Raw genomic sequence first — 14133 nt, forward strand, 5'->3', positions numbered from 1 at the left:
AACTAAGAGCCAGACTACACGAGATGCCTGACATGTGTTCTTTATGTGTCAGGTCCCATAAGGTTCCCTGGGTAGTGTATTCTTACACAGAACAGCCACTCAATGCGATTCTCCACTGGGGGAAGAACGATGGGAGGGATTCTCTCTCTGTCTCTTGCAAAAAGCCTTGCCTCAGGTTTTCCTCCAGAAGCTCAGGGGCAGAGGGGAAGGTGGACATAATGGAAGGCAGGAAATCCAGGGTGTCTTTTTGCAAGTGAGACAGGGAGAGAGAGAATCCGCTCCACTGCTCTTCTCCTTGGTGGAGAATCGCATCACGGATTCTCTTTCTCTTCTTGAATGAAGAGAAATCAGAAATTTATTTATTCCACATGCAAACTGAACACCATGTATCTCAACCAAAAATCATTCCATGTTGTCTTTTAAGATTTTTATTTAAAAACAATCTAATCAATCTTGAAACAGTCAAATATACAAAAATCACAAAGATGCAAAAGACAAGTCCTTGTGTCAAAGATACTAGAAGATACACATACATGTCATCATCCCTTATCTATCCTAGATCTAAAAGATAAAGTATAATTTTAAGAATCTTGCCAAAGCACTTTCAGAAAGAGCTACACCCAAGTCTGAGAGATTCAGGGGCATTTTGGATGTGGCTTCCTAATAAAGGCTCAATAATACAGACCATAGCAAAATCCTCCAATTTCTCATTTCCCAATAGTATGCCATGAGTTTCTCTCTAAACTATAAAAGACCTTTCTCATGATAATAAATATAGTATATGTTGTACTTGTTCAGAACAAGATGTAGAGATTATTCTGGACATCCATTGGAACTTATCTGTTTCTCAGAATGGAACAATAAGAACGTATCTAAGAAGACGTTTTGCAAATATAAAAAAAAACAACTATCGGGGCTGCTTCCCTTGTTCAATCAGTATCTGTTTCAGACTGTCTGTGACACACCTGCCTTTCATGAAATATCCAGGTCTCCACAGCTCACCACTCATCAGCAGAGGTGCAATCAGCCACTGGGTCTGCCTATTCAACATCTTTCTCCAGCCACCCTATTAGACAGCAACAGAGAAACCCAACATAGCTATGTCAGATGACTGGCTTCCCTTCCTCTGTAATAATGTCACTGAGGTGATTCAGGACATGGATGGCTATGACACCTCTTTTCTTAGAGATCATGCATCTTCTCAGAAGTGGGAAGTCTCAAACAGGAGATTTGGACCCCAGTCCCTGACACCTGGGCATCATTCAACTGATGAGGATGGTCCTAGGCATTAAACTTTGTAATTTTATTTACAAAGCAGAAACACAAATCTTTTGGCTTCAGCATCAATATGACATGGTTATATTGCTCAGTCGTAATTGGAATTATGCCTCCATTTGCAGCATAGCACAGACTTGGACATTTTTGTACCGCTTTCTGGGGTATGGGATACTAGGGTTCCCTCAACACTTTCTCTGGTGGTATTTTATTTATGTTCTTGGTTAGATGGATTCACCTGTACCTCCTGGAAACAAGAATTCCTATTAGACTTGCTAGGTCTAGGTGATTTGGACATCTGGTAAATGGAAGTAAAAAGTTGTCAAATGCCTATTGTGCGGCAGTGCTGTCCATTGGCACTGAAATAAAAGGTATAGTCTGGTCTGTCATGATTTCACTGGCGATCCCCACTAGAGTGAACAGCCAAAGCCATCCCTAAGGCAGGCACTGCCACTTCACAGAAAAAACCTCTGGAAGCAAATGGCATTATTTCCAAACCAAAATCTACTTCTAGACTTGAGCACATAAATTAATCCTGCAATATGCTAAAGGAAAGGGTTCCTACAATTGCTATAGGATGTGCAAGAGCTCATGGGTTGTCCCAGCTGATTACCTTTTGGCACCTGAAATACTCATTACCTCTTGAAAAAACAAACGGTCAAAACACATGTTCCAGTACCTGGGCCTTACGCCTGACCAACTCTGGTCATGCGGGGAGGCCAATATATGATTTCTGAAATGGACTGATACTCTGAAGTGGTGATTGTCACCCAGGTCCTGCGGATCTTGGTTTAGGCTCCACCAGGTTCTTCTGATTTTTTCAACTTGCTCCCAGAGGGTTAATAACATTCCCATCACTCACCACCAGTTCACTACATGGCCACAGCTTGAGGGGCCTGATCTGGAGGACAGTCCAAACTGATTATTTGTTGAGGTGGCTAATCCACAGCCTGAGTTTCTGATCCCTCAATCTCCTGTTTTTCAGATAACTGAAACTTCTGACCTTTCTTCAAAGACAGCCTCATGTACACGCCATTCAATATAGTGGTTACCAATACAGGGATTACATAAGCAAGGCCCTCATCAACAAGGAGAGGGAGAAGAGGCCAAATTGTAAAATCAAATTCCTAGGCACAGCCGCCCCCACAACCTGAGATGCAACTGGCTCCTAGAATGCTGTTGATGCCAGGCTTCCTTTTGCTTTCCTTATTCCTGGATTCATGCAATGGTAACATCGAGACCAGACTAGTGTAATGCACCCTGCATAGGTCTCCCCTCAAAGTGAACTTGAAGACTCCAGATGGTGCAGAATGTCACATCATCCTCATTGGCTTAATCTAGAACTCTAGGATGTAAAGTTGCTAAGGAGACAGTCCTGGTGGAGGAACAATGGTTCAAATCAAAATGAACACAGTTTAAAGCTATTTTTAAAGTCTATGGTGTAGGAATGCACTGAATTTTCACCTACAAAATTTACAAGATGAAAGAGGGGGAAATAAAAACATCCTTATTTATCTGTTCCACGTGATGTTCACATTTCCTGCTTTCCCTAATCTGAGAATTTTTATCTTAACATAAACCTGTAAATTAAAATCTGTTGCTCTGTGAAGATGTCCAAAATTTCAGCACTTTACCTTGTAACCGCTACATGTCAGTCCTGCATTCCGCTTTGCTAAGACACACTTCATTCGCAGAAAAAAAGATCTTTCTATTTCATACTCTGAAAACAAAATGCAAACATTTTAAGGTGGGGAGGGATTGTTTTTAAAAAGTCGATTTAAATTAATCTTTATTTTTTTGGGATTCTTGTATCTGTGTGTGTTTGTGTGTGTGTGTAGGGCCTTTGTTTGTGTGTAAGCAGCTTCTGGCTGGGGCATTTGTTTGAGGGGGAGGCTGGTATTGTGTTAAATGTTTAAACTTTATAGTTTACAGTTGGGGCTTTTATTTTCCAGTTGTTAAAGGTGTAAAGGGTTAGGGGCTTGACTGGGCGGAGGGGGACTGTTCCTGTTCACTGTGTTTCTAAATTTTGCTGCTGGGTGTTTAACTTTTTTTCACTGTTTTTGGTAAGGGGGGGATTGTTCTTGCTTAGACTGTTTTAAAAGTTTGTTGGTAGGAATTTGAGGTTTTATTTCTGTTTTTGGTGTGTGGGGGGCAATTGTTCCTGTTTATACTGTTGTTAAAGTTTGCTGTGTTGGGAGTTTGAGTATTTTCACTGTTTTTGGTGAGGGAGGGGGAACTATTCCTTGTTTGAATTGGTGTTAAAGTTTATTGTTGGGTGTTTGAGTTGTGTTCCAGCTGTTTTGGGGGGGAGGGAACTGTTCCTGCTTTGATCTGCTTTTAAAGTTTACCTTTGGGGCTTTGACTTCTATTCTAGCTGTTAGTGGGGGGGGAACTGTTCTTGGTTTGAGTAGGTTTAAAAGTTTACTGTTGCGTGCTTGAGTTCTGTTCCAGCTGTTTTGGGAGGGAGGGAACTGGTATTGTTTTTAAGTGTATGCGTGTGTGTGTTTGAGAGTTTTAGTTAAGGTTCAGGTGGGGGCTTGCTTGTGGGTTCTGATTTCATTAGCTTTGTGTTTTAGGGGTTGGGCCTAAGTTTTTAATTTCAATAAATTTTGCTTACAGCTTCTTTGTTCTGTGTGTGTGTGTGTGTGTGTGAGAGAGAGTTCAAAGGTTTAGGGACTTGACTGGGGGGGAGGTACTGTTTTTAAGAGTGTGTGTGTGAGAGAGAGAGCGTTTCAGTTTAGGGTCAGGTGGGAGCTATGGGTTCTGGGTTCTGATTTCATTTGCTACGTTTCAGGGGCTGGGCCTGAGTTTTTCATTTCAATTTAATTTTATCTCTTGCTTCTTTGCTCTGTGTGTGTGTATGTGTGCGAGTGAGTGAGAGAAAGGGTTAAAGGGTTAGGAGCTTGACTGGAGGGGGAAGGTACTGTTTTTAAGTGTGTGTGTGTGAGAGAGAGAGTTTTAGTTTAGAATCAGGTGGGGGCTGTGGGTTCTGGGTTCTGATTTCATTTGCTGCGTTTCAGGAGCTGGGCCTGAGTTTTTAATTTCAATTTAATTTTATCTCTTGCTTCTTTGCTCTGTGTGTGTGTGTGTGTGTGTGTGTGTGTGTGTGTGTGTCTGTCTGTCTGTCTGTCTGTCTGTCTGTCTGTGTCCGTGTGTAGGGGAGTTGGGGTTCAAAGGGGGCTTGCTTGGGGTTTCAGTGGTTTTAACTGTTTTTATTGTGTTGCAAATTTTACATTTTTGTTTGTGTTGGTGTTCCTCACAGTTTGAGTTTTACAGTTAAGGGTTTGTTGGTTGTGCAGTTACAGCAGAGTTTGGTCACAGAAATAAGTTTAGATTTACATAGTGGACTGGAGTTAGGTAAGCAGTGGTAGGCTTCTCTCATTGTAATATTTGCCCTCTGAACTAAATTGATAGGGAATCCAGGTTAGTTCTCCCCCTTAAATAGGATTCAGTAGAAAGAGTTAGGTAGAGTCAGGTTTTGGTCAATTCATACATATATATAAATATAGGCTGCCCATAGTACCCCCTTAAGTAGGGTTTTCCTGCCCATCTCTGGCACCTTTGGAGCCATGCCGGGCACATGAGTTGTGATAGGCTTTCCTTTAGATTGGGCTTTAGGGCTAGCTGGATTACTGAAGAGGAATTCAGCTGTTTGGTAGGTTTAGGTTCCCAAAAATAAATGGAGCTGTTTAAAAAGATACTTCATTGACCATCTCCTTGAGTAATAGAGCCACGAGAGACATATATTTAGATTAGATTGTAAATGTTTGTTTTTTTTAAAAAAACTTTTTAAGAATCTTTTTTAGAAAGGGGAATGGCAGATATGAAAGCTGAGAGGGCCCCTGAGGGAAAGGAAAGTGGTAAGTCTAGGGGGGGAGGGGAGGGGGAGGGGAGTGCTGCGTCTGTCCCCTCATCTGAGCAGAGGAGGCCCTTCCCTGCACTGCTGCCGTTAACCAGCCTGGCTTCTGGTGACAGGAAGAGGGTTCACAAGGCCCTCTTTCCTGAGGCAGCTGCTGGAAGGCCACCCCCAACCCAGGTGTCTGAGGCAGGGGCTGGCACTGGGCAGGGGCCTGCTGCTGAGGCTCCCCTTCTCCAGTGGTTAAGACCCAGCTGCTGGAGGAGGGGCAGCATGTGGCGTCTCCTGGGATGGACGTGGGGCATGTGACTTTTCCGTCCCTCACACTCACCCCAGGGACCCAGCGGATGTTGGAGGAACTGCAAGAGGAACCCCCTGCTGGGCGGTCCTCCCCTGTTTTCTCTGAGGCCAGCAGCAGGCCTCTCACAGTTGTGCAGGAGGAGAGTGTGCTGGAGGAAGAGGAAGAGACTGGGGTGGAAGAGCCCACATCTCCACCCCTTCATCCTCATCCATCCCCAACTGCCCAGCCGAGAGTGGGAAACGGTGTGTCTGGCCCGCGCACCTCACAGGAGGTGTCTGCTGAGGGGCCCGTAAGTGCCTCCCCTGGGCCCCCATCACCTCCAAAATCTGGAATCAATTCCAGAGAATGGAGGACCCCGGTTTGCCCAGCGCTGGCATTGTAGGCAGTGCATCAGCCGTGGCAGGGATGTGATGTGAACCATCTCTCCACGTCTGGAATGAGGAACCACATGAAGAGGCAAGACCAGGCGGTGCTTCTTCGGGGGGAGAGTTCAAGTGGAACCACACGGCTGTCAGCTAGCCAAAAGGAGGTAGGCTCCTCTGGTGCTCTCCCCCCACGGGTTCCTGTACGGCAGGGATGCCAAGCCTCTCTGATGGAGATGTTTGGTAGGCAGGGCCCTAGTGTGCCCAGAGAGGGGATCCAGAAGGCGAGCAGGCACATCACGTGCCATATCGTCAAAATGATTGCCCATGATGGCCAGCCATTTGCCCTAGTGGATCAACTTGGCTTCCAGGAGCTGCTCCAGGATCTCGCTCCCTAGTACACGATCCCTGCTCGCATGATGTTGAGCAGGACCATGGTGTCCTCGTTTCGCAAGGCTACCAGGGACCACATGAAGGCACAGTCATCCTGCGCTGCCAGAACTGTGCACTTCACGTCTGATATCTGGACCTGCTCTAGTGCGCAACATTCATACATCTTGCTTACTGCGCACTGGTGGCAACCCAAGGACCTCCAGGGTGGGGGTTGAGGGTGCCCACAGTTAGACAGGGACAGATGGGAAACCACCGGGCCGGCTACTGCAAGACCTTGCTTCATGCCGAGGTTCTCGACATGTCACACACGGCAGAGAACATCGCTGCCGCCTTGAGGAGACAGTTGGAAGACTGGGTAGGCAAGGGCCCCATCACCGTGGGTTACATGGTGACGGATGGTGGCAGCAACATGAGGGCAGTGGTGTGTCAGGTGAGCCACGAGCGCATTTACTGTGTGGCTCACAAGCTTCACCTAGTGGTGAAAGATGCGCTTGGGGTGGGCTCCTCCCCAGAACCCTGGGACCCCGTGACTTGTGACTTCCAGTATCTCCTGCAGAAATGTCGGAGGCTCACAAGTCACTTCTCACACAGCATGACATCCACTCACGAACTGCGCCAGAAGCAGGCCAGGACAGACGTGCCAGAGCACGTCCTGATCTCTGACATGGCAACTCGCTGGAACTCCACCTGTGCCATGCTCGAGCGCTTGGTGGAGCAGCAGGCCGCACTCCACGCATGGCTCTCAGAGAGCCACTCTGCGAGTCAGGTGGGTGAGTTCAGCTGGGAGGATTGGCTCACCATCACCCAGACAGTGGAGGTCCTGAAACCTTTCCAGGACTTAACTGTGGCTGTCTTGTCAGACACAGCAACCCTGGATCTGGTCATTCCTCTGGTGCACATGCTCCAGAGTTCACTGGCCCCCTTTGTGGAACCAGACACACCACGTGCTGACACTGTTCCAGCAGTGCACACGCTCATGAGAAGGCTACAGCAGGGCATAGCTGCCAAGCTAATGCCTCTCACACAGAAGGAGTCATACATGTTGGTGACCATGTGCAACCCGCACATTAAGGGCACTTTCGCTGAGCAGGATGGGAACCTCACCCAAGCCAAAGACGGCCTCTGTGCGCGGGTGAGGCACAGGCAGACCAAGAGGGGATGCCTGTCATCAGAGGGGATGGGTGGAGGACCCAGCCTTGCGGGTCCCTCTCGCACCCCTTCTGAGCAGGCTCCCCCTATGGCCACCGCCGGAATGTCCATGGAGATGGAGATGCTCCGGCAGGCCCTCAGCCCTTCTCGGATCGTGAGTCGCGTGAGAGAGGATTCGGCAGAGGCAGTGGTCAAGGATTACCTTGTGGAGCCCTGCGAGTTGCTGTCCACCAATCCACTGAGCTACTGGACCAAGAAGGAGACGGTCTGGCTGTACCTCTCCTTCGAGGCACAGCGGCTCCTCTCATGCCCTCCAATGAGTGGGGAGAGCGAGCGTGTCTTTTCCTATGTGGGCGACATTGTCAACCCACATTGCCTTCTCCCATGGAGAGTTGAACAGTTGATCTTCCTGAAGGTCAACTCTCGGCTCTTCGATTTCTCAGGAGTGGACTTCCAGAGTGAATGAGGTGAGCCCTCCTTGTGGCCTGCATCCTCTGCGAGTCTAGTCCTGGGGAATTGCGCTCTTCCCTGCATTAAACTTGTAGCTGTAGTTAAAAACTGGTCAGCAGAAGGAGGGTGGGACTCAGAGGCAAAGGGAATGCACCCTGCAATTTGGCTCCCTCCCCTCAAAAACAAGAATTTAAAAATTGACCCAAAACTGTCACAGACCCTGTGGGCACAAATTGATTCTAATACTTAATAACATGCCCCAGAAGTCTTGATTGTCACTAGAGGGAGGGATAGGTTAGATAGGGACTGGTTAGGTTAGGGAGACTTTGCTGCTGTTTACTGTTGTTTGCTGCTGTTTACTGTTTAATGTTGTTTAATGTTATAGCATGCTGTTAAAATGTTAATGTGGAAGGGGTGGAGGAGGAGTGGGGCAGGTAGAGATGGTGGCAGTGAGGCCAGCTGATGATGAAAGCTACCTCCTACATGACCTCATAGGTGTTTTCCAGGTCAACCTGAAGCTGGCAGGGGGTGAGGGGAGGGAACCTCTGCAACTATGATCTGCAAATGCCATTGTGTTGTGCTTGTGGCTAGGTGCTGTTCTGCTCTGTGGTGTTTCCCCACTGGCTGAACTCAGTGCCCAGCTGTAGGAAATGACAATGGTTCAGCTGGACTAAGTTGCAAGAGTGTCCCCCAGGTCACTTTGGCTTGGGAGGAATGGATGTTTGTCTGTCTTCATGCAGTGCAACTAAAAGCAAAGGAATAAAATGTTTTTTTGCAAGCAACTGTGTGTGTTTTTGAGATTCTCTGGTTTGAAGTGAACTGTGTTACTATTGTGTGGGAGACTAGTGTGATGTGTCACACTAGTGTGCCTTTTAAGCTGTAACTGAAAGTTAAAAAATAAATTTTTCTGAACTTTAGTCAATGTGTGTTATTCTCTGGTGTGAAGGTTAGTTCCCATCATAGGGAACAATGGGGAGTGGCTGGCCAGCCCACTCTGGGGGTGGTGGGGAACTTGGGGGTTCATGTCTTTGGATCTGTGGGTCAATGGGGGGTAGATTTAAAGGGGAATTAGGCCTGTGGCTGTAGATGCCACATTCCATGTGTTCTTGCTGTGGGAGTCTGAATTTTCCCATAACAAGAACCAATGGAGAGTGGCTGGCCAGTAACTGCAGGGGTGGTTAGGTTTTGGGGTGTGTGTGTGGTTCTTCTGATGGGTTGCTGGGGTGTGGTGTAGCCGGACTGTAGCTGTGGCCATTGGCAGCCCCAATCCATGTGTTCCTACTGTGTGAAAGTCTTCCCCACAGTAGAAAGAAATTGAATGGTGTGGTGGTGGGAGAACCACCTTTGGGGGGAGTCCATGACATGGCCCCCCAGTGTGCAATTTCCCTGAAACTTGGGGGAGGGCATGGTAGCGCAGGTAGGAGCAGGTCCTCATAAAATTGGGTGCATTTTGCCATGCAAAATGCCACCTCAAACCAGCCACCTAGAAAAAAAGGCCTCTGTTTTTTCCCCATAGGGAATAAAGGAGAGTGGGGGAGGAAAGGAGCACCTTCTTTGGGGGTCCATAAAATGGTCCCCCAAAGTGCAATCTCCCTAAAACTTGGGGGAGGGTGAGAGGACAGGTAGGAGCAGGTCCCCTGAAAGTTGGGCGCATTTTGCTTACAAAATGCCACCCCAAGCCAGAAAAGCCCCCTTTTTTCAACGCAGGTATTAGCGGAATGGAGGAGGCTAGGGGCACCTTGTTTGGGGGTCCATAAAATGGTCCCCCAAAGTGCAATCTGCCTGAAACTTGGGGGAGGGTGGGAGGACAGGTAGAAGCAGGTCCCCTGAAAGTTGGGTGCATTTTGCTTGCAAGATGCCATTTTGCTTGCAACATGGCCCCTCAAAGTCCAATCCTTCTGAAACTTGGGGGTGTTTAGCGAAGAGTTAGAAGAAGGTCCCTACCAAGTTTGGTTTGCTTCGTAAAGAAAATGCCCCCTCAGACTCCCAGAAAACTGGGAGCAAGTTCCCCATTGAAAATAACAGCCAAATCTTTACGAAACAAACCCGAATGTTTCTGAAGTGGGTATTTGGAAGCGGCTTGCCACTTTGGAATCCCCTTTACTCTGAAGCGGTTTCCCGATTCAAGTATACCCAAATCAGGAAACCTGAATCAGCCTGGCTCTGCACACCCCTAGTCACAGAGCATGTCCCAAGATTGCTAGACTAGCGTGATAAGCTGCCTAGCTAAAGATAATAAAACTCCTTGCAGCTGGCTGCTTTCTATTCCTTTAGGCCCATCACCAGAGGCCACTGTTCCATCCGTGCACACACAGATATTGGGAAGCTTATCCTGCCATCTAGTTTTTAGGTTTAATTATTCACATAGAAATGTACTATGTACTTTAAAGGAAAAAAGTAGATACAATTCTAAGCAGTGTTTCTCAGATATATGTCCTGCTGGTACACTTAATATTTAATATTCACAAAAACCAAAACTACAATTCATTCCCATATGAGCTCCACAGCCACTGAAGGGAGGGGGTGAGTGGGAGGAGGTTGGCACACTGTTCTATAGAATCTTGTTACCCCTCTCCCCCTAAAACATACTCCCATTGGCCATTACTCAGATTGATGTGGATGCTAACATGCTTCTAATTTATCAAATACTCTGCCCTCTCCAACCCAATGTAATGCAATGTGTATGTTGAGAAGGAAAAAGAACAGAGGAGCATTCAAGAGAATGCTGTAACAATTTCTGCATGCATGATGATTGACCATGTATCAAGATTTCTGTGTAGTTTTTTTTCTAATTCATATATCAAATACATTCTAGTTACAAAGAAAGAATTTAACAGACCCATATAAAGCAGCATATTTATTTATATATCCATTTGAACCAAGATGCCAAACTGTCGCATTCCAGACTGATGTCCTCAGATGGACTCTAATTTTAAAAAAATGAATTATTTGTTTCTATCCAATGTGTCGTTTAAGTTATTGCCTTCCTTTCCTTAGAGATTCAATGACAACATGTCTGTAAAAATATAATGTTCATGTACATTTAAATGTTTTGCTCTCTGAGTTTTGTAAGCAGGATTCATGTCACGGAACAAAAAGGAGGCATTGGCTTTTTATGTAATGAATTTGTCACACTGCACATGACTATTAAATAAGATTCTCTAGCCATTTCTATGAAATTATATTTAGCCTTCATGCACCTCAAACCCATCCCTGGGGTAAGAAAATGAAATGAAATCAGTCTTCCTTGAGATCACTATCTCTTTTGAAGAAAGATCACAAAAAACCTCAGGATGTTTTGTTTGCAGGCGGTTAGCAAATGGTCATGAAATCTTTCACATTCCTGTAACTATAACTCCCCTATAGTTCTTTACTGTTTCATACCTGTAGCCTAGAAGTCTAAATTCAGTCATTAGGAATAGAATTTAAAATATATTTAAATAAAGGTGAAGCTTGCATCCACATACAATCCCTTTATAAAGTTTTAAAAACCATTTGAAATAATGTAGTGAGACCTTGGCACAAGCTGGAAAACGCTATTTTAATACAGCCAATACTAAGGGACACTATCCCATTTTGCACTGTAGCATTAGCACACTCAGCTCAGTTCTACATTTACTCAGCTTTTTACTTGCATAAGATCATTTCCTGTAAAACTACCTTGTAAGAGATGAGGATGAAGAGGTTGGTGAGCTGTCAGAACTGCTGTCATTTCATCATGGTCTGATGGATGTATATACTCATAAATACTATTACCAGTAAGTTCCACCTATTGAAAAAACATTTAACACATTACAATATGACTGTTATTTAATACTATTATTCAGAAATCTCTACTTACATATATCTATTCTATATACATAATGCATTTCTAACACTTATGGGACTTACTGGAGCAAAGCTGTCAAACTGTAATCATAACCTGCAGCCCACTTAGTCTGACCACTGACAATGATTCAGTTTCACAATACACAATATGAAGACTGCTCTATACCTATACCAATTACAGCAAACAAATGTTTTCTTATTAAGAATAAGCCCATTGTGAAATTCTGTAGTGATGATCAGTGCTTTTCTACACACAGTTATTACTGAAGGATGAAAACATGACAGAGAAGCCACAGAAATTTTAACCCACAGCTTTTCAGAAAGGAAGATGATTTGAAGCCAGCAGCATATGTGAATGGTCCTTTTAAAAAAAACTTGAAATTGTGCTAATCAACTGCTTGGTGGGGAAAGAAGTGAGTAAAATGGAATAAAGTGAAGCTGCTGGCATCAGTCATAGAGATAATCCACAACAGATTATTTCCCTTTATTCACTTCATTCAAATGTAGTGTCCCAAAATTACTTGATCAAAAGACAGAAGGCAATGGTCCACAATAAAGCACATTTGATGCCAGAAGTATATGTACTTGTACTAACAGAGTCTTTCTACAGTACATTGATTCTATAAATGTCCACAATTACCATTCATTTTGTCTGTGACTAAAAAAGAGTGTAAATTATCACAACTTAGCTTCCAGCAGGAAAATAAAAGCCTTTGGTTCGGCGGACCAAACCAATTCAACTTCACAATTAAATACATATATATTAATTGATTTTGAAACCTTTCACATAAAATACAAATATGAGGATTTATTCTGTATGAATTTTCTTTTAACTCTCTTTTTCTATAATTTGTATAATTTCTTTCTTAGTCTTGAATTCCTGTTTACCTTTGCAAAAACAGCCACATATGATTCTGTTTTCATCCCGAAACTACACATATAACAAATACAATACAAACTTTAAGAGTTCTATTAAAACAAACATCTACATTCTTTTTCCCCCAACTTGTACTTTACAAATGTAAAACTGCCTCAACAAAAATTTCCAGACACATCAGTAATTGGTATAAACATAGAATCAATACTTGAAGCCTGTCCAATTGTTAGCACAGTCCTAAAGACCTTAAAGAAGAGGTAAAAGCCAAGAGGTAAAATAGTTTAATCTATTCTGTGGCTCAATCATAGCGATTTCCTAAGATATGTGAGTTATCCTTTTTAAAAGGTGAAATCTATATTTCACAAAAACCATTTTTCCAGAAAACATTTTTGCTTTATTCATAAATGTTTGTACAAATTTATTTATTTATGTCATTTATGGTCTGCCTTTCTCACTGAGACTCAAGGAAGATTACACAGTGTGAGAGCAGTACAGTCAGTATCAAGGACAATATGAAAAACAATGCCCTAGGGTAAATAAACACAAGTTAAAAAAATATAACATTAGCAAGAATCCAATACAGAGTTGAAGAAATGCTGAAACAGAACAGAAGCAATTCTAGGGCTGACATAGGAGCACATATTTAAAGCAACAGATAGTACATAAGGCTACATAGTGGTGAAGTTTATGGGTGAAGTCTATGGTCCCCAACTCATTAGCAGAACATCTGAGATCCCTCCCTACAATACAAAAGCCTTTTTGAATAATGAATTCTTTCAAGTCTTCTTTTCCTCTCCATCTATTAAAAGCTTTCTACTGACCATACCAGGGCTTGATAAATCCCAGATGCTAGGTTTCCATAGTACCTAGAAATTTCATTGTTGCATCTAGCATTTTCACCAATTATTTTATTGTGGCATCTCAGCAATTCTCAGTAGAAGTAAAAAAATTGGATCCAATCATTTTTCCAATGGAGAAAATCAGAAGAAGGGGTTCTCTTTGACCACCAAAAGAGATATGTTTGGGATTGTAAGACCTCCATGGTCAAAAGTCATGCTCAATGGGAGCTGTAACTAGGAACTGGCAGAGACTCAGCAAAAAAACCTGGCTGGATTCAACCCAAAGTTTATCATTTCTCACCAGAATATTCTGTTGTTTGACATAAAAATAGTTGCAGGTGGGTAGCCATATTGGTCTGCAGTAGAAGAGAAAGAGAGCTTTGACTCTCAAAAACTCATACTCTGGAAATCATGTTGGTCTTTAAGGTGCTACAGGACCCAAATCTTAAAAATAAATGAGCATGAAGTTCTTGTCACCGCTTGCTTGTATGTAAACTTAACTTTGCACTATTCAGTAGTGCAGGATGAATTCATTTCTCAACCACTTGCCTTCTATACTGGTTCCAATATTATATTTGTTATGGAATTTTTTTTAAAGTACGCTGCTTTAATTTTATTTTCCCTAACAGCCGTCATCCTCCATTAATTAAGACACCAAACTGTGATCAATGAAGAAATATTAGCTTTATTTCATAAATAAAGCCCAGATGCTATGCCTTGTTAGGACATAAGCATAATGATCAGCCATAGCAAAGAATCTTATATACTTTCAAAGCTAATTATTTACAGAATAAAAGACAAAA

General features: G+C 43.8%; 1 protein-coding gene across 1 annotated transcript in view; it reads right to left on the reverse strand.

The window, feature by feature from the left end:
- SIM2 (SIM bHLH transcription factor 2) overlaps positions 1 to 14133 on the reverse strand; it is a 71705-nt gene that overhangs the window by 29604 nt on the left and 27968 nt on the right. The window contains exons 4-5 of the mRNA XM_054973072.1: positions 11447 to 11555; positions 2910 to 2995 (exon numbers count right to left, since the gene is read on the reverse strand). Coding sequence (XP_054829047.1) covers positions 2910 to 2995; positions 11447 to 11555 — 195 coding nt within the window. The remainder of the gene's footprint in view (positions 1 to 2909; positions 2996 to 11446; positions 11556 to 14133) is intronic.

The sequence above is a fragment of the Eublepharis macularius genome, chromosome 3 (assembly GCF_028583425.1).
Source record: "Eublepharis macularius isolate TG4126 chromosome 3, MPM_Emac_v1.0, whole genome shotgun sequence".
Lineage (NCBI taxonomy): Eukaryota > Metazoa > Chordata > Lepidosauria > Squamata > Eublepharidae > Eublepharis > Eublepharis macularius.